Genomic DNA, 21,678 nt, shown 5'->3' on the forward strand with positions numbered 1-21,678 from the left:
ATCGCCCTGTCAGAGTTTGTCCGTTCTATCACAAATCTGAATAATACATAATACACAAACTGAAGCTGTTCACAAGGAATGATTACACTTCAAACCGACAACAGGGGACAAAGCAAATTCGAAAGGTTAGACTACTCACCGTTTCTTCCGTGCTGCTTCAGCGTGTTCGCTGAGAGGTGGATAGAGTTGCCCTGTCCTCCGGTTTGTGGGAACTTCAGATCAGGCAAATTCCCTTCTGTGCTCATCCTTGCCACCTCCAGCTCTGCACACATACAGAACAAACCCAAGCAAGACAGCAGTAATCAATATGTTTGATTTTTATGATATACAATAGACATACTAGACATAAAAAGTGCAGCAGGCTATAACTTGCAAAGGGCCTTAGTGCACAATATTACAGCTGAGCCCTTAAAAGGAAATATTTCACATTATGGGTAATACAGTTATTTAAGTTCTTGAAGAAGACATAAGACCCTAACAATGTACAGTACAGTCAAAATATGCTAGCTTTGACACAAAAACACGCTGTCAACATGCAATAGGTCATAACAGGAGTGTAAAACTAAATCAAAAAATACAACTGATCATAGATGCTTTGCACCTGACCTCCATGTGATTTGTCATCACTGCTACTAAAGCTACACCTACAGCAGTCATGAGTGAACTTCAAACCCATCTCCAATCCCTTCACCGATTCAAAAAGCCATTCCCCTGTTGTAGCCGACTGTATTAAACCTAGCATCTCCAACTAGCGCTAAATGCAACACATCCTTACACGATTCATGCAGCTTTGAAGGGCTGCCTCCCTCTCAACTCTCTCTCTCTCTCTGTGTGTGTGTGTGCCACGGAGGTTTGTGTCTCGCTATAGGCCTCTTAATCAAGTGACTATCAAGTGTTTAGGTGACACTGTTTCCTCTTAAACTGTAAAAACAAAGGTTGTCTTTGGTCTTTGAAAAAAAAACGACGTTTTCATTTCAAGGAATCTTTTTTCTCGATAGGAGCGGAGAGAGCGAGAGATACAAGGAGGAGAGCTTGCGGCAGCTCAACAGCTGTTGTGTCTGAAGCAAGCTCCTAATTTATGGTTTAAAGGCTCCGGCGTCATACAGCAGAGGGGAATGAGCTGCTGATAGGAGCCCAGCTGAAATAAAAAGCTCATTCCATCAAAGTTATTATTGTATGATACAATTCAGTTTAATAATGTGGTCAAGTGTGCTCTAATCTCGAGTACCGGTGACTTGTGTGAAGTCTAGGCATTCCTAAATGTCACATGGACTCCCAAAGCACTGAGATGAATCCACTGATTGATTGCGAAGCAGAAGTACAGAGCAGAAACACACAAATGTCAAATTCCAAAACAAGAGGTGAGCAGTATGGACTAATACAGGTGGTAGGAGCAAATACAAAAATTATTGCTGCGGCATGACCCCAAAAAAAATGAAATAGCTTATGTAAAGGACGGCACTTTTTAACCTTTATTGTACCGATTTAGTTAATACACATGTCAAATTGGGCGCCCATATATAGAGGTTTACTCCTCGGCGCAGCGGCTGTGGGTTCGACTCTGACCTTGGGCCCTTTGCTGCATGTTGTTCCCCCTCTCTCTCCCCTTTCATGTCTTCAGCTGTCCTTTCAAAATAAAGGCCTAATAAAATGCCCAAACAATAATCTTTAGAATACACATGTCAAAGACATTGTGTAAAACCGCAGGTTGTATGTAATCTAGCTTTAAAACTTTAAAGGAAGGGTTCAACATTTTGGAAGATGTGCTTATTTGCATTCCTGACAGAAGTTGATGGGGGAGACCGATACCACTCTCATGTCTAGACAGTCAATATGCTGCTACAGTCAGCAGCTGGTCAGCCTAATTTAGCGTACAGACTGGAAACAAGGAAACTGCTGTTTAATCTCACAAAAACCAAAGCGTAAAAAGGACCGACTATTTCTTGGCCGAGCACAGTGACTTCCTGAAGTCTGGTTATCAGCTTGAGGTTGCCAGGTAACAAGCTGGAGACGGCAGGAAGTAGCTGCTCTGGTCAAAGGATTTCTTCCAGATTTCTCCTCATTTGTGCTTGGATTTTTTGAGAGCGCCCTCTTTTTTTTTTCACCAAAACTTACTGGATAACCTATTCCTTGATGACAGTGTCTCGGACTAAAATGTATTGTAATGTTTTTTTGTTTTTTTCTCTCACAAAAGGTAATGTCATCGTCAAGTGCTTTGAGACAGAATAACATTCACTTTCAGATGGGCTACCTCTATCTGTCTGAGAGGGTGATTTCCGACCATGATCAGTCCAAACATTTCATGGTCAATGGTTCGCTTCTGCTATGCCACGACACTAATGGCAGTCATCTCTGTTGCAACGGTCTGTGGTTGCAACACATGAACTGGCTGGCAGATTAGTCTGTGTGAGTGTGTGTAAAATGTAAATAAAAAGGAACCTCATTAAGCCTGATAAGACATTCAGCTGATGATCTCATGTCAGTGGACTATGACACCTCTGTCTTTGATAAAGGTTATTGCCCACGAAAAGCTACACAATTTAATCCTCCCTTTGTATTTCTTCTCATACCAAGGCTTCCCATACTTTATCTTAAAAAAAATCTTTTGTATTAACATTCTCTTGTGCTTTTGCAAAGGCCAGGGGGTTTGGGTGATACATTCCTATTCAACTTAGCTAAGACAATACCCCAGATAGCTCACCATTCCCTGGATTCCAAGCCTGCCTTTGGAATAAAGGAAGCATTTTTCTTCACCCTTTCTAACTCTTTTTTTCCCCTGTGTGGTTGTGTAAAAGAGCTTACCGTGGGCTTTAGGGAATTCCTTTGATGCCATAGTAGTGGTTGGACCCAAAGGCTATACCTTCAAAGCCCGTTTAAATAACATGCTAATCGGCAAAAATCTGCTCATAAGATTATCATGCAGAGAGTGAAGCACACTCTTGCGCAGACAAAGCCCTAGACAAGCACATGCACTGTAACGTGTAAACACAAATACAGACACAATGGGTGAGGAAATATCCTTCTTTGAAAGCGAAGAAAATAGATCTCATTATCAGCTTGAGCCTAAAATTGGAACAAGGCTTTCTTACTGTTCAAGATTCACTTTAAAGCAAGTAAAAACCGGCTCCCACTGACATCGAGAATGTGTCGCCAGGTGCAATGCATACATTTGACATGTAATTTAATGCGAGAGATCAATAACTAGCTGCAGCAGTGATTACTGATGTTTAAATGGGCACCTTGTCCTCATTTAACTACCCTGCATGGCATGAGGAATTGCAGGAGCCAACTGGCTGGAAAAAAAAATAAGCCGAGCAAACAGAGAGAGATAAGGCCTAGTAAACATGTCACCAGCACATAATTAACCAGACTACCACTATGCGCTATAAAATCTCACTCCATTTGAGCAGGCATCATCTCATTCCCCTCTCCAAACGAGCCCAGAACCTCCTTAATACCCAGATGAATTGTGTGCCAGATACAATAAAATCATTTTTATTAATTCTCCTTACGCTCGCTTCCTTTTAAGTCAGTAGACCTATATTTTCAGGTTGCCATGGCAGCAGGAACTTGGAAAAAAAAAAAAAAACACTTGTTCTGAGAAGAGGGCGATACATCATAACAGTATTTTTTCTTAATTCCCCTTGCCCCACTAGCCGACGTCGGCAAAACATGTTATTTAATTCAATTTTAGTTTGTGCTTTGTATATGGCTCTCAATGTGAACTGCACAAATTCTACTTTTCAACAACTGATGCATTCAGTTTTGAAAAAGCTCCGCTGGGGAAAATATTGATGACAGTGGCTCCATTATCTGCACTCACTTGGTATTTATACACTGAATAATGAGCACTAATCCCTGATCTGCATGACTAGTGGTTAATTGTGGCTAATAATTGACATGAATATAAGTACAATCATATGAGATAATTGTCAATTTACAGCTGACTGCCATCAGATATGCGCAGCCCTGCCAAATTAAACCTCCTGCGAGGGAGAAAGAATTAATCCAGTGACCTGCACACTTGTTCCACAGCTTTAAGAGCACTGCTGTCAATATGAGAGCGCCCTGGATCAAAAGCAGTATGGTGAACTTTGTAACCCTTGTACTAGTAGCAAGACCAGTGAAGGATGGAACACGGAGAGAAACACCACTAGAAAACATTATACAAACCAAACATTCAGCTCTTTAAATTTAGCTTCCATTGTTCTAAATATCACAACAGACCATGCTGTCTTCCATCTAAGCCAATAATGTGTTTCTCAGCAGTTTAACTTAATTCTGTCCAAGATGGTTTACTCATGTAGACAAAGTCGACAAATCAATAAATGTAATTTGCTTGCTGGCTTACATTTCTCATTGCTTTCATTACTTAAAAAAGAAGAAGAAGAAATATATCTGGCTTCTTTTAGGCTACAAGCGCATTCGATTGGCCAAGAAAACATGTCCCAGGGAACGGTCGAGTGCGTACACATCAGTTGTTAACCCCTGAGTTCCTTTTGCACCGAAATTGTCCTTTAATTGGAAGTCGCTTTGGATAAAAGTGTCAGCTAAATGACATGTAATGTAATCTGGAAAGAAATCCAGATATATATAAACAAAATTCTCAGAATTTGATTAATTTCCTCTAATAAAATGTGAAAAGTATAGAAGATCCTTAGATTAGTTTATGCCGTGTGTGTGTGTGTGTGTGTGTGTGTATGTGTGTGTGTGTCTGTGCAAGAAGCCAACAGGAGCCAGAGGAAGGCTCTAACATGCTATCAAATGGCTGGACTGGAGTAGGACTCTAGCCCCTAAACAAAATAACCTGAAACATCTGTGCCCAGTGAGCAACTTTCATAGGAATGTATGGGGTGCCATTTTGGGAACAGAGAAAACCATTCCACGCATAGTGTTTCTTATATATCTTAAAACATGTCTGGAGGGGATCTTTCAAATTCTTCCCTCGTACAGATCAAGCTAATCGTACGAAACTAAAAGGTCTTAGAATATACTCACGAATGTTGTCAGTGTTCTCTTGCACAATGTCCGTCTTCAGCAGGTTATCAGCCAGGACGAAGGCCCCTTGCTCCACCGTGTCCAGCAGCATGGTTGCGGCCCTCAGCTGCTCGCCTGTGCTCAGCTCCCTCCATGCTGCCTGGGCCTGCGGCTGCAGCAAATTGTTGACCGTCTCCACCATGGCCTGGGGAGTCAAATTCATTGATTTAGTGAAAAGGAACTAAGCTCGCCTGGGACTGCTGCTTGTTTGACATGGTGATTTGGTAAACGGCATGAGTGAAGGATGGTTCAGGACTGAAAAACAAACCGCACAATCCTGTGGGATTGTGCAAGAAAGAAAGCATGAAGCATTCCCCCCCTCCCCTCTTTTTCATTTGAACTAAAAAAGCCATCATCATCTTTCAACTGAGCATGCTAATGACCCTATATCCAATGTATTTACAAGTTGTGCTTTTAGCCATGGATTGTAACTAGTAGCCGCAACACCTGGATTTTGTAATGACTTTGGATATGTTATTAGATTGCTTTTCTTATTGTTTCCTTTTCTTTACAATAATAATGAATCATGTAAATATATCAGAACCAATGCTTACAACACTAGAGGCCAATTCTTACATGACTTCAGGCTAGAGTCTTTAATTGGTGTGATTAATGTTCTTCCATGCACACAATCCCAATACACAGAAGCACTGCAACAAAACACAGCAACATTGAGACATTCCAATGGATGTACAAGGTATTTGCTGGTGGCAACAATCTACAACTACTAAGCTCACATCCCTCCTGTATATTAATAGCACAGAACTATTATGCCTCCTTTAATCCCCTCACAACGCCAAAGCAAGTAACCAGGGAAGAAACATACCATTCTCAAGACAAGATGAAAACATAAGAGCCATTACAGATTTAAAAATGCCAATGGCAAGATTTGTGAATGGGATACTAATTGGTCAAGCAAAGCAATTGACTACCACTGCACTGAAGAGTAAAGTGAGCCTGGAAGAAAAGTGATTTCTAAGCCAGTAGGTGGTCAAACGCAAGAATTATTAGAAAATTCCTGCACTGCTAAAAACAGTAACAATTCCACGCTCCAAAGAGAAAATGTTACATCTGATACAAAAAAAAAAAATGGTTTGACTTTTGATTCTCCATTCACACTTCTTCAAAAGCCAGTTTACACAGTTGTGACATCCTGAAGATAGAAGCTATGATGTGTGTTAAAAACAGGGGGTGTCACGCCACAGAACTTCTCTCTGAACTTCGCTAAGATCCCCTTTTTGATCAATGGATTATGAAAGGGAATGAGAGTTTTAGTATGACTCAAAAACAGCAGGGGGTAAAGCTAAAGGCGATAAGAGAAATCATGTGCTCGAATGTATCAAATAAACTCCTGATCAAAAGACGGGGGGAAAAAACAGTCACAGAGCGTAAGTGTAATGGAACCCCAAATTACCTTTTAATGTTAACTTGTATGTTTGTTTCAAATCACTGTGATAGCGAGAGGAGACGAAGGACTGATTGTATTCAACCCACTGGAGCTGAATGAGAATTTCAAACAGCACCAGCTGGCTTTTCCTCATTCAAAACATACCGTGCACACATTAAGCCGCCCACACCCAGACACAACCTCACACACAGACTGATGCAAGAGTGAACCCACACCTCTGCACCTGCTAGTATACAAAAACAGACAAACTCGCTGGCACGTGCACGTCCACACGCACACACAGGCAGTCTACCAACTTTGATGTAATTGTTCATTATCTGCAGCCAATCTCCAATCACACCTTTTGCCATTCAGCTAGAGGCAGAGGTTGATTCACTCTCAAATAAGGGGCTCCTTTTCTTCAGGCGCTGACATTTTTTTTTCTCTTTGTTCAACACTGCAACATTTTTTTCCCAGCACTTCCCACCCTGAAATAATGGTGAAATAAATGGATTTGGGCTTGCAGTCTGAACAAGGCCATAGTCTGTGCAGTTACATCGTTGCGACGTGATGGTGGCTTGCTGCTATTTTACCGCTATTAGCATACTGCCCCTCCATCTGTCAAATGTAGCAGCTTAAACCATTTTTATCTTTAGATACTTTACTTTCTTGTGCTGAAACCATGTAGGCCAGCAGTAAAAAAAAAAAAAAACTATATTCTAGTTCCTGGTACATAAGGAAATGCTAATCATTAACTGGACTCACTTCTGGAACGTTCCACTTGGAACAAGGATGATGACTGGGCGTGAAAAGCTGCAATGCACGGGCCATTTATACCAATGCAGAAGGAAAGAAGGGAGAGGTGGACATTAGCGTGTGCTTGGCCCGAGTCCAAGCCAACCCGTGGTGTGTATGTGCTTCTATCTGTGTGCTGATTGATGAAATGAACTCTGGGTCTGGGAAATTGATTCTGGCTGAGGCTGATCTTCCTCTCGTCCCTTTCCGGCTTGCCTGCTGGTCGGCTTTTCGTGTGCACTCACTTCTCCCCTCCCTCTTCCCTTCCTGATCACCGGTTGGTTCCTGTCACTTGCTTTCTCTCACTGACGTTGATGGCTGATCCAAAATGTGGGGGGAAAAAACAACACAAACAGTCTTGTTCTCTCAGTTCTCTTCTTTCGGACTAGATTTCTCTTGGCACAGGTGAAGCTGTTGCATCAATTTTGTATTTCTTTTCTCGGTTTTATTTGACCTGCTAGCCACATCCTCTATCTTGTTTGAAAATCTCTGCAACCTTCTTGTTAAATATTTGATGAAACCTTCTCTCTGTTGTAAGCAGGTGGTTGTGTCTGTACAGTTTATGAGAGTTACAGACTGATTACCTTTGTGCTTTTTGTCTTTTCTTAGGTTTAAACTTACTATTGTACTAAATACTACTATACTATTCCCAAATAGCAGCCCTTTATTTATTTTTCAGCGACAGAGAGAGACAGACTTTCATTTGAAATACAACTTACATTAGACACATACCTTTGTTTCCAAGTTTAGCTGTTTCAAAAGTAAATTTTATTGCATTTTAGAAAGAAGCCTTTGTGCTTTCTGGTCTGTTGCGGTTTTGATTTCTGGTTAGCTGTCAAAGCCAAAACATAACTGCATCCATGTTCACCTGTTGCCTTATTAAATGCAGTGTTTATTACACAGCACTAACTCCAGCAGTACGATAACAGAGTCTTGTCTTACTCAACACTCGTCTGAAATGTAAAGCTAACTTAAATACTGCACAGATGTTTCACAATAAAAGAATTCTAGTGCCAAAGGGCATTCTTTCTCTAGTTTCTGGAAGGCTTTTAATTAATTAATTTGAAACATTACATCACATACTTTGAAACTAAGGTTTCAGCTCACACTGCTCTACACCTCGCTATGTGTGCTTTTCATTTGAAATGTGTCACAGGAGGTGTTGAGTTTCAGTGCCAAAACTTGAAATCGCTTTTAAAAAAAATAACAGCACAGGAGAAGCAATTGGAATTAATTAGTAAAGGAGTACAATTTCTTTTGTTAAAAGGAGAAATGTAGCAGCAGATTGGTGAGTAGGACATGTCTCTGTTGTTGTGAAGATTAAATTAGAGCTAAGAAAATCAGCATGAGGATGAACTTATCATGAGAGGTAATGAGTGCAGGTAATTCCAACCTGGATTAAAACTTTTACCCAGCCTTTATTGGTTTATGCCAGCCCACTTGAGCTTCTGGGCTATTAGCTGAGAATTATGAATTAACTGTGTACTACTGTCTACTGTGTGTGTATTAATATACAATTTAAATATAATTAAAACAGATTTTCTGAAGATTATGCTAAATTAATAAACATAAACATAAATTCCTGAGTGTTTATGAGAAATCCTTCACTCTCTCTCCACTGAGAAGAAACAGCTCACACAGATTTTTCAGGCAGAACTGCACCGCAGGCCAGATGGGACGAGGCCTCTCTTTATGTGGATGTGGTTATCTTCATCTTTCAACAAATTGACTACAAGGGAAATTTTATCATCTCGTTACATTCCCGAATGAGGAGCCTCCCTCCGTTTCGCCTGCTCTAAGGTCAGCCCGCACTGTGACACTCCCCCTAGTTATCTTTGCATGCAAGGTGTGATTTTAATGAGGGTTCGGACCTCAATATCCTCCCTGTATTTTACACCTCACTTGGCTCATACTAAGGCCCATGATATTATTTTGTTCTTTTGTTGGTGAAATAGGGTTATGCATGGCAAAATGTATTCAATGTAAATCCCAAATCTGCTTTAAAACAAAAATGCCAGGGGAAAAAAAGCCACTCAAAGCTAGCGTGTTTGACTTTAGCTTGGTACAACATGGACGGACATAATCACAGTAATTGGACCATAATGTCACTGCCTATAAACAAGCTGCCATTACTATGACCAAAAGGCACAGGAGGGAGGCCGCTATTTTCATCATGTTTGTTCCAAATCAAAGGGCACAACAGAGAAACATCCCTGCAGGAGAAATGCAGAACATAGCGAGTTGATAATCATACACGATTGTAGCTTTATCAAGGCCAAATCCTGTTGGGTGGGATTCCATTGGCTATGACGTGTGGCAGATATCGCTGTGTGTGGCAGATATCGCTGTTCATGAACAATCAATAAAGATACGGCATTCTTGTGAATATGTAACTCAAAAAGGAAATGAATCTGTTTGTATTGAAATTCCCTGATGATCCTAACGAGATGAAGGCAGCTCTCAGTACCAGTGGAATTCAAGTGACATCTACTTGTTTACCATTTAAACAAGACAGAAGCTCTCAATCAAGATGAGAATCACTCATCTCATTTAGACATCAACCTCACGCCAGGTGCTTTATTTTGGACTATGTTCTCCTTTACCACAACCACACCTGCACTCACACAATCTGCCTTTTCCCAAAGTGCTATCGAAGTCTATCGGAGTTTTCAACACCGACTCTGAGCGGAGGTACAGCAGAGGCAGGTGCACCTCTCATTTGCTTTGTATTCCTCTGCTAATCCCATTTACGTCAACCACCAGGGCCCCATTGGAGAAAACATTGCCCAATTTCCTTAATCAATGAAAGTCCCTCAAAGGCTGGCAGCGCGTGCAGTCAATGCCTGCGTTTACCCACGGCCACAGATGTTGCTCCATTATTGCGGTTTGTCAAGTGAAAGCTCTTCAGTGCTGTTTGAATTTGTCAACCCAGCGAGGGAACAGAGCAGAGGAGGAGGTAAACAGCTGAGCAGTGTGTACAGTCGTGTGTGGTAATGTACAATACACCCTCAGTACTACACTGTGGAAACACAAACCCAGATGCAGGTGCGAAAGCATACAGATGCGTGTAAATCGGAATAGAATATGGATTTGTGTGTCATTTTTAGTTTTTGCTTTCTTTAGCCATGCCAGTGGCGTGGCTCTAGAAATGGCAATATTGATCTGTCAGTCTACCACTCCAGACTGAAACATCTCAACAATTATTGGATTGCCGTGAATTGAGCAGACATTCATGGTGGGATGAAGCCCAATTACTCAGGTTGACGTTTTGGTTTTTTACTGAAATGTCTCCCCTCAGGATGAATTGTAGTAACATTTATCAGTTCAGTTGATTGATTTATGCAAAACGAATTGTTTTGTTTAGTGTTAATTAGCAAGAGTTAGCATGCAAAAATAAGATGGCGAACATGGTTAACATTATATCTGCTTAACATCTGCATATTAACATTGCTATTATAAGCATTTAAACATTTAGCTCAAAGCCCTGCTGTTTGTACTGCCTCACAAAGATGCTGGCATGTCTGTAGACTCTTAATCTTATTTAAATGGATTTTTATAAATTTTTTGGAATGAACTTAAGCTTGTGATTTGCACCGTGTCAGTAGTCAAGGTGTTTTTCTATGTTTTTACTGTCAACATACCCCATGAAATGACCAAAACCAACAGTGTGTTAGTATGTCTCTTTATACTTTTCAAATTTCTCAGGCACATTTGTTCCTACTGAAGATGTAAGAAAGGGGTCACAAATGCATAGTTTTAGTTTTTAAAAGGACCCAGTAATTTCCTAAAACAGCAGACATTGTAGTATTCAGGAAAAGTTACTCAAATAAAAGTCAATTGTTGGGGACTATTTTGAGCCGCCAATTTATCCATACTTGGTGCACTGGTGAGTATTTGTGGTACCAGGATGGTGCGTGACTCAAAAGAAACTACACTGCCCATGTTTGTTGTAATTAAGTTGTATGTCAGTCAGTGCAACAGTGTGGCTCAATAATATGTTTTTCATTGTTTTGGTTGACAATGGAGGTCTATGGCACAGAACAATGTCCCGTTTCAGGCTTTGGCTATACAGACAATTGACGATGTTGGTTTTGGTTGATTGTTGGTCTATCTATGGCATTTGTTAAAAAAAAAAAAAGTGCATGATTATTCATATGTGTATATATACACAGTACCACCAGCATTATTCTGTAAGAATCTCACACTTACAAACCCATCTGCACGTGAGCACGCTCAACCATATGCCAACATACATTCCAGTTGGATGTAATTTGCACACGTGTGACTATACATAGCAAAGTGCCTTCTGACATGCCTCAGTGGAATCGAGGCAAATACATGTTGCCTAACATAAGCGCTACAGAGCACACATTCTGTATAACACAACATCTGTCTCTAATGTGCAGCTTTATTGGAGCCATCTGTATGGGACACAGGATTGTCAACTTATCACATAGTTCACTTGTCAAGGTAGAACTTATTTTGATGACAGTTAAATTGTCACCCCAGGGATAGCAAAATCACTCAGTAGCCAGGGACATAGCTGAGGGAGGCCATGGAGACCCCTCCTAAATTAGGACACACATGTATTATGCATCAGGGAGAATCATAACATGCCATGACTTTGGCTGACTTAGAAGTTAGAAGTTGACTTGCTGGTGTAATGAGGTCACTTCTTTTGGCTCTTCTTCTTTTTCCTGAGAAATGTAGGAGTGCGTTACATGCCTGAGAGCCTTATTTTTAACTGATTCTATCCTCTTATGTGGGTTATTTCATTGGAATGCAGTGCTGATGTGGTGGTTTAAGGGCGTTTTTAAAATGATTGAGAAACACATAATAGATATATGGGATTTGAAAATCCTCAGCCTCATGCTAAGACCAAACATATTAGAGGAGAAAGGAGAATTTCAATACATATGCATGCAGGGGACAATGATGACATGACTCATAAATGCAGGTTTGAGGCACTGATGTTGACTTGGATGCAGCGTTAATGATATGATACTAACGAAATTTGACCCTTTGATTTAACATTACCACATATATTTATATACATATATGTATATACATATAATTGTGTTTTCCACTTCAAAAGGTCAAACTTCAAATTGTATGGTAAAAATGAAAATGAAAGCAAAGTTGCCACAATGAGGGAATAAAGAGTAGGTTACAGGGGAACATTTGGTCCAAATACCTGAACATAAAACCGGCAAGAGCGTTCTCTTTTCTGCAGCTGCAAACCAAAGAAAATGCAAGTTAGCAAAAGGTCAGTGGCTCAAACTATTCCACTTGAATACATTTCCTCTGCTTGAAGTACAGATTTGAGAGTAGTGAGAGAATTCATTTTTTTTACTCCTGCAACAATTGCTTTCATCAATTGTGTGAAATGTAGTATACATTCATTATAGACTATATTAGAAAAACAGCAGACTCATGTTAATTTGCAATAAAATGAGACACATAAGACATGTGGGAATACGCCTTTTGACACTCTTAAAGGTGATTACAAGATTATTATTTTATTTTTGTCACCTGAGAAATTCATGTGAGAGCTATTTATCTTTTGAACCTCTGCTGTGATTGAAGGAGAGATAGCGCTGACAACAATTTAGCATAACTGAAATATGACAGGAAGAGCTCAGGCTCAAAGAAACGCTGTTAGCACTGCATGGAGAGTGAATCATTTTAATTGAGTTCTGATACAAGCAAGGTAGCCAACAGAGCTACTGTGTGGCTTAACAGCTAGGTTCGGGTACCATGCAAAATCCCATGCAGATTAGCTCCAAAGAGTACCATTTCCTCATAAAGGAGCCTCTTGCTCTACATCACAGCCCACTCTTCTGGAAGTGCTCCCATTCGTACGCTTAGCCAGCTACCCTTTGATCATGAAAACGACACTGATCTCACCGTTTGCCAACTCAATCCTTTCATTGTCTGCTGGCAGAAAGTATTGTGCTTTGCTATCAAAAAGAAAATCTTTAATTCGCTAAGCTCTTTGCAGATTGTGTAAAAATGATTGAACTCGGGAGGTAAACACTCTCACTGGCAAAGGAAGTCCAACACGAGGGAAAGAGGTAGGGCCATTTTTATCTATAGATGCACAATATACATAATGGAGTGTTTATCAGAGGACAGAGAAATATAAAGGAAGTCCATGACCTCTTAAATAAATTATCATTGCTTAACAAGCTTTTTTTCATTTCCCTTAACCCAACTGCTTTTTTTCCTTTGCGCCATTTCCTCATCTTTACAAGAGAAACTAAAGACTTCAACAGCAATCCCGACCACAGCAGTAGGCTCTATCTCGAATGTTGCGTTTTATGAGAAACCCTTTTTCAAGAGGTACAATAAACTCTAGTTGCTCCTCAATGTGAATGTACTCATCACATTCCCTTCTGAGGCCTTTTGGCCATCTTTACTGCCTCCCCTCTCCATTGGAGAAAACTGGCACTAAAATCTCAATGGAGACATCTGTGTCTGTTGCTGCAATGAAATAGAAAAACGTCCCGAAAAAACTATCTGAGAACAGGTGTTCATGTTCCTCTACAAGTGAAGCCGCTCCAGCAAATTAACGAGTGACATTTTAAATTTCACTGATGTTTGCTTTTCTGTTGGCTGCTCAGCAGACAGAAAGTATTATTTTAGCTCGCTTTGCCTGAGTGCCCCTTACTGTGCTCTGCTGCGAATTGGGGAGTAAATGCATTAGCTTCAGGTTCAGCAAAAATGAAAAACTCTCCCACAGCTTAGATCCAGCCCAATGAAAATGTACGCTGTCCCATTAGTAAAAATCAAATGGTGCATGTGCAGTGCTTTTGACGAGCATGACATATGAATAACATCTTTTAAACTACATCAAAGTTACATTGGAAGCATAATACATTATACCAGAGTAAGAGATATGCCTGAGCGTTTTAGTATGCACTGGACTGAATACTGAAAATGGTGGATATCATTTAATCTGACAGCTCCAGATCATTAAAAGAATACCTACGGTATTATTCAGGTTTGACTGGATTGAAGTTATGTGATAGGTAGGCCTCCATTTTGGAAATTCAAAAAGGTTTAGGTATTAGAATGAAAACACTGACTTACCAATACAAATTTGTTACAAAAAAAAAGAAAACGCTAACTTACAAACTTGCCCTTTTGTGTAAAATCGTTGCAGGGTAGTAAATCACCATTCCTGCAGGCCATGTTTTCAAGCCTGTTAGATAGTCAGGATATTCTTTTAAAGCTAAGTTCTGATATTTCTTCCTCCTCTACCTTGTTGAGGCTCCGTGCTGCGCTATCTTTGCCACCTGGCGTGAGGTTCCTCAGCTGCACGTCGAGGAGATCCACCAGCTGAACCATGGCCTTCACTGTGAAGGTGATGTCTCCTGCCTGAAGATTACGCTTAGTTTGTTCTGCCAACTCCCTGGCAATGACAGCAGCCGTCTCTCCAGCTTTTAGCTGTAAAAAAAAAAAAAAAAGGACAAAAACAGAAAGTGGGAGCAAATTAATTTACAAAAACTCTGCAGCTACACAAACATCCATACAATCCTCATATCTTTATTTATTTCTACTGCGGCATGCACTTATTATACCCAACCCACACACTGGAAAACATGACAAATTACAATACACAAATGTGCAGCCCCTTAAAAATGAATGCCGTTTAGCCTGTACATTTTCCCCAACTGCTGCAATATTGCACGCAATTATTGTGGCGAGACGGTACTCTGATTGCACACTAGGGCAAATATTGTATCCGGAAGCAATTATGAAATCAACTATTGAGGGAATTTCCCCAGATAGCCTTACACCTTTATGAAACTAATGGGGAGCACTGCAGCTTGGGGAAAGCAGTGTATGTGTTGCACAGAGAGGGCAGATCCTGTTGGATATTCATTTTTTCTTATGTTCGATAGCTTGTGTGATTTTTGTCTCGGGATTTGTTGAAAAAAGAAACGATTATTTCTGAGTATTTCTCTTTTGTTGTTGTAAAACTTAAAAAAGCTTGACATTATATTGTTTTGCAGATCTTTCCTGTTTTTTTTCTAACTTTACTCCTCCAGTTCTTTCCCAAACATTTATTTCTGACACAGACTCTACCAATATTACCACACTCTTTTCTATCACATTACTATTTCCTCTCCAGAAACAATTCACCTGACATTCCTCGAAACAAAATCAGTCAATAAAATCTCTCCACTGAACAGCCATAGTTTAATCACAGCTTAGCAACCATAACTAAGGCTTGACAGGTTTGTTGGGCTATGAATTTCTCCACATGCTGAAGCGATGTGCATGGGCCTCTAATAAGAACAATATTTGGCATTTTAGAAAAAAAGTTTAAGAGATTGTAGGAGTATTTTAACTTAAACTGCAATTGTTAGCATATCGGGCTAGTACAGATCTACAGTAGTTAATGAAAACATCCAAGGCCAGGAAGCACATGATGCTACAGTTTGCATTAAAATAAATGAAATTAAAATATGTTATGTGTAATATGTAATATGTCCATTTTTAAGAGGCTGTGGTGGGCTTGGTTTTGAAGCTAGCGTGAAGCTATTGGCACCATATGAAACTAGACGACCTAAGGTATAAATGGTACCATGTCATAGGCCTTCAGGAAGGGGGCTATAATATGCTCCAAAGTTTGCCTAAATTTTGGTGAGGGAAAAACTGCCATAGCCATTCTCAGGATGTATGGCTTTAGGTATATACCATCTCTGCACCACACCCTGTGCGCTAAAGAAAGCACATGTACAATATTTTCGGGTCACTTACTACTCACTGACTGTGAGAGTCTGTAAAGTTGCACTTTATTGTGCTGACTGCTGTAGAGTGTTCATCTTAAATAAAAAGTACAATGTAAATGCTTTGTGGCCAATTCTTAATGTAAACATTAATATGTTTAATAATGCACCAGGTGAGAGGGTTCCTTGTACAATTTACACCATTAGTTGTCTGAGAATCTCTTTCATATCGGAGTAAAATTGGTATTGTAACTAAAATATCCCTAATCCAATCAACATTGAATTGAATCGATATTGAATGGGGACATGTAACACAAAGGTTTTGCAATAGTTTATCTTGATTTTAAAAAGGAAATAACTTAAAGGTGCAATCCACTTGACTAAATGCAGAACACCCTTTTGGTCTGATCTTTCAAAGGTCAGTTACGTTCACAGTTTTACTAATAGACTAGGTGCAGTAAGATGAGTCTCAAACCGCAGTGACACCAACAAAAACAGGCCCGTACTGATTTACACATCACCTGCTATCATCGCCTGTGAGTTTTTTAGTCAAGCCAATTATGCTGCTTAAATTGGTCTTCACAGAGGTGTATGAAGGGAAACATGTCTTAGGAAGATGTTTTCTTCTTTTCCCTCCCTGCTCTAGTCTCTTAATAAGCGTAACTGGGGATCCTCTATCTCTCTCTGTTTAGCTAATGTCATTTGTTTCTCTTTTTTCTCTACATCTTCCTTTCTCATTTTGTCTACCGAACCATCTGGTAATGAGCAGTGCCACATACAGGACAATGGCTCCAGATATAAAATAACAAAGTGCCAGATGGGTATTCCAGATCTCTGACACGTTGATCTTCATTAAAGTCTTCCCGTCTCCACAGCGACAGACACACTGCTGAAGTGTGATTCGCTTTAAAATAACACATGCATTACTTGACTGTCACTTCCTTCTGTAGATTTTAATAGCCAATATTCTACATTAGAATCACACTATTACTGTTGAATCCACGCAAACAACATAGCAAAACAGCCTCTGTAGCAAGTTCAAAAAGACAGTGCTCTAGTTAATTTCTTCAAACAGCAGCCTGTAGTGGAGCTTTATTGCACCGTTCAAATGCTGCGGTGCTACACAGAAATGCACCTGATAATTTCTCTCTCTTCTATTTTGTTCCCCAACAGCCATTCTCCATCCAAATCTGCAAACTGCCGTTTCTTTAATGGGCTGAGCTTTGTGCCGTTGAGTAGATCATAAGTGTTATAACGCGCACGCCTCAGGGCCCTATGAGTTTAAGGGAGAACATTTTCAACATTGCCTGCAATTCATAACCTGGAACCCTGATCCTCACTTGCAGTAATCTTCTCCTCTTTTGATTTGATTCTCTTACCGATTTAAACATAGGAAGCTTTATATGGGGCTTTGCATAATAACTTCCCCTTAAAGGAGAATTCTGGTCGATTTCAACACGTAGCTCTGTTTTTTGTAAATTTGGAGCAGCGAGAAAAACGAAAACAATCGGTGTTGCCTACACCATGTTATACTCCTGCTACAGTTTGCACCCAGGAGGCTGAAACAGGGCAAGTTTGAAATGTCATTACAAGTGCCTACCCATGTGAAGTGATTCCTTCCGAGTGAACACAGTGAATCTGACTGCAGCAGATGTGAAAGAAATGCATGAAAGTTGTGCTAATTCAGCTCTGTTTAGTTCCGGTGTTGATACGGCAAGAATTAGGGAGCGTCTACAAACTACAACACAGAAAAGAGAATGCAACAAAAATATTTATTAATTTAATGATTAAATAAGGTAGTGTGTCCAAACTTACCTCAATTATTATTAACTTTTCTCCTGCTAGTTGTACTACAGCACTTAATTTAAAAAAATAAGCATATGCCTATTTTAGAAAATATTTTTGTATCTCTTTTCGGTGTTGTAGTTTGTAGACGGTCCCGAAGCACTCGTCTTGTTGTCTCTACACTGGAACTAAACAGAGCTGAATTAGCACAACTTTTATGCATTTATTTCACATCTACTGCAGTCAGATTCACTGTGTTCACTCGGAAGGAATCACTTCACATGCGTAGGCACTTGTAATGAGATTTCGAACATGTTAAAAAGGCTAAAAGCATGTTTAAAACGTGCCCTGTTTCAGCCTCCTGGGTGCAAACTGTAGCAGGAGGATAACATGGTGTAGGCAACACAGATTGTTTTCGTTTTTCTCGCTGCTGGTCAGGTGGTAGAGCGGCCAATCGGAAGGTCGGTCGTTTGATCGCTGGCCCTGCAGTTCCATGTCAAAGTGTCCTTGCTCCCGATGCTGTGCCATCGGTGTGTGAATTTGTGTGAATGTTTATCTGATGAGCAGGTTGCACCTTGTATGGCAGCCTCGTCCGTGTGTGTGTGAATGGTACCTGTACTATGTAAAAGCGCTTTGAGTAGTCGTTAAGACTAGAAAGGCGCTATATAAATGCAGTCTATTAACATTTACATTTAGAGGAGGAGATACAAATGGTTTGTGCTTGAGAAGTATGGAATGCAAAAAAAACTGCTGTGTCCGTAGGACAGAAAGTGGTCTGGATAAGCTGTTGTTATCCACAACGGTCCATTAGACTATGGTGCTGTGGTACTGGTTATCACTCCGCCCCCATCCAACCACCCACACTAAACACACACATACACACACAAGCATAACCCTTCAATTAAGTGAACCCTCCAGCTAATCCACAGCATTAATTGACTCGTTAGAAAAGAGACAAAGAAGAAAAGAGAAAACACACACAAAACTAAAGCCCTCTGAGTGAAAGCAATATATACACGGTTGATTTGCATTGTGAGCTGTGGTAACAGTGGTTACTTTAAGCGCCCAGTTCTGTTAAAAACAAAATCAAATTACACATCAAAATAACATTTAAACTCAGTGCCAAATCATTCATGCCATCTGTATGCGTTTTTCTATGGTTGTATTTCAAGGAGAAATGTTTGATGATTCCTGATCAGAAAAGTAATACAAAAAGCACTTTTCAAACCGACTGTGATGTTACTTTAAGTAGCACATGTGCTGCTTATTATAATTGTGCAGTTTGGTACCTTCTGGCTGATGAGGTTGACCCAAGGGGAGGTACAGTTGCTAAAATCAGGTCCCTGGGGGTCCCAGTATCCATCTGGACCCACACACAGGTATGAGGCCACACCTAGAGAGAGAGAGAGAAGAAAGACAGCGGCTTAGTAAGAACAATGACATCAAATGTATTACATCCAGAGACACAACTATGTCAGTACAGAAAGAACAGCTACAGTGGCACCTGTTTAGTAACATGTCGGTCTATGTGTGTGTTTCTAAAAAGACCTCTTGGGAGACAAACAAGCTTACCCACATTTTCTCCTTTTCTCTTACTCTTTTTTTCCCCATTACAGAGTGATGGATTACACAGTATTTTCAGTCTTTTCTTATTTTCTAGAGTTGTCCAAATAAACTGCGACGTCCAAAAGAAACACAATTCTTAAGAAATTAAATTAATGGGTGTAGCAAAATGTAATTGGATGGTTTTATCTTATATGGACTGAAATGAAGTTGCTTCACTTGAGGGCAGACGCCGCCTGTATATAATCATTAAAAGTCAGACAGTGTCTGCATGTGACAGTTCAACTCCTGCATGAGAAAAATACGCCAAAATAGGTGCCAATTAAGTCTGCCATAGCTGAATTCATCACAAAAGGTCAATTAAGCTGGTTTGAGGAAACTGTCTCTGCTGACAGATATGTGATTCAGTTTTACAATGTTCCATCTGGGCTTTAATATAAATACACCTCCTCAAATTAGACAGCGTGACATCATCAGTTAAGACTCTCCGACCATGCTATACCTAGCTTCAACCTTATTAATCACAATTAATACATTAAATACACTTAATCAAGAAATAGACAGTACAAACCAACAGCTTTTTGTAGACATCTGTCCAACAATACAATGATTGCAAGGTATTCAAAAACAAAGGATGTCTTTGACTTGCTCTTCCATGTACTTCAAATAACTTGCATCTATATTTTCAGAGTAGCAAGGCTACATGCTGACATTAAATTGCCCTTGTTGTTGTACTTAGAGAGAGGGTGTGTTGGAGGGTGAGACGACCAGCATTAGGAGATATCAATTTTGATTGACATATAATTTCCTTCCCCAGTCCACCTCGGACAGCCTTATGTTTGATGGGTTTATAAGATAAGGGACTCAGCATTTCCTCCTTTATTGTGAGGCAGGAGAAGGAGCATGGAAAAGGGAAGGAGTGAGCGAGGGAGTTGGAGGGGTGTAGGGGGAGACAGAATGACAGCAAGCGAAGTGAGGTAGATGGAAGGGGAGCTCGAGGAACTTTCAAAGAGTGGCAGAGGAAGCTCACACAGTCGTGTTCTGCTTGGCAGTGTCGTCTGAAGAGCAGTGGCTTTGAAGAATGTGCCGAGAGGAGGTGTGGGTATGTGTTCCTCTTATCTTGCCATATGACGGCTGTTAGTGAGGTCTCGACGGGTGCCTGTGTTGCCCATTAATGAAGCCTGTATGTATGAGTGTGTGTGTGTGTGTGTGTGTGTGTGTGTGTGTGTGTGTGTGTGTGTGTGTGTGTCTGTCTGTCTGAGTCAGTGTGCTGATTGATGAAATGAACAGATTATTTTAGGCTTTGAGCCAGATTTGAGGATGAAGTGTCACTAACAAGTCTAGGGTGACTTTCTCTATAAAAAATGATGATAGGGAAGTTTCAGAAAATTCCTAAACAAAAGGCACATTCTGCAATTTTTAACACCACTAACTTGCATTACATCTTTTGATTTTAATAATGTATTACCACCACTGAGTTGCTTTATTTATGCAACAATACGATCTGACAGCAGAAACCTACAATATCAAGGTTCCTATGTTACCTTTCAGTTAAGTTTAAACTTTAATTTTTTTCTCACGATTCATCTCATAATTTAAGAATTTAGGGATATCTTCAAGCTTATAATATCAAAGCCTTTGATTACTTGATCAGAACTCTGATATTCTTACTTTCTGAGGTAACGCTTTCATATCTGAGCCAGCCAACATCGATTTCATGTTAATACACACTTGACTTCATTCCCTTAGGATTGATAGAAAGACAGAGCTGGACCAACATATAGAGTAACAAGTGGTCTGATGCCTGATAAACAAAGCTCAACAGCCCTTTCAAAGTGCCGAACACAAACCTGTTTAGCCACTAATTAATTACACCAGTAGTATCCTGAGAGACAGGAAATAAATATGGGCGCATAGTGTACTAGTTTCCATACAGATGCAATGCTAAGCTATATTTAGCCTTGCATCAGTGAGTCAGGAATACAGAGTAAAGAGGACAGGAAGCATGATGATGAGAGTTTCAGGGGGAGAGTAAACAAAAACCAGAACACACACCAACGACCAACATCAAGGTAGGAGCCTGACAGTAACTGCCTACTAACGAGAGTATTGAGAGTACGAAAGAGTGATGAATAAAAAAATAACATGTATATTTCACAGAGTTTTTCATTCTTAAACTGAATGTTTGAGGTTTTAGTTAATCAGCGTTGGTTTTGAGGTGGGTTAGGTGGTGATAGACCGATGGTTTATCCAATCAGCTAACCAGTATTATCAGACAGCGGTAGCCCTAATTCTGTTAGCCGCTCGCTAATGCTTTTTTTCTCTTGGATCCTTCTTTTGGAATATGGTCCGGGAACCTGAAATGGTGCCTTT

The 21,678-nt window shown here is 40.1% G+C and overlaps 1 protein-coding gene across 10 annotated transcripts in view; it reads right to left on the reverse strand.

The window, feature by feature from the left end:
* The window catches only part of LOC114574022 (adhesion G protein-coupled receptor L3), a 219,952-nt gene that overhangs the window by 42,439 nt on the left and 155,835 nt on the right, over positions 1-21,678 (reverse strand). For 6 of the 10 annotated variants that reach the window (XM_028606303.1, XM_028606297.1, XM_028606301.1 and 3 more), the window contains 5 exons: positions 19,032-19,135; positions 14,483-14,668; positions 12,414-12,452; positions 4,999-5,182; positions 140-262 (listed from right to left, as the gene is read on the reverse strand). In XM_028606303.1, coding sequence (XP_028462104.1) covers positions 140-262; positions 4,999-5,182; positions 12,414-12,452; positions 14,483-14,668; positions 19,032-19,135 — 636 coding nt within the window. The remainder of the gene's footprint in view (positions 1-139; positions 263-4,998; positions 5,183-12,413; positions 12,453-14,482; positions 14,669-19,031; positions 19,136-21,678) is intronic. The other 4 variants (XM_028606304.1, XM_028606305.1, XM_028606302.1 and 1 more) reach the window with 1 other exon arrangement.

This window comes from Perca flavescens, chromosome 19, assembly GCF_004354835.1.
Source record: "Perca flavescens isolate YP-PL-M2 chromosome 19, PFLA_1.0, whole genome shotgun sequence".
NCBI lineage: Eukaryota > Metazoa > Chordata > Actinopteri > Perciformes > Percidae > Perca > Perca flavescens.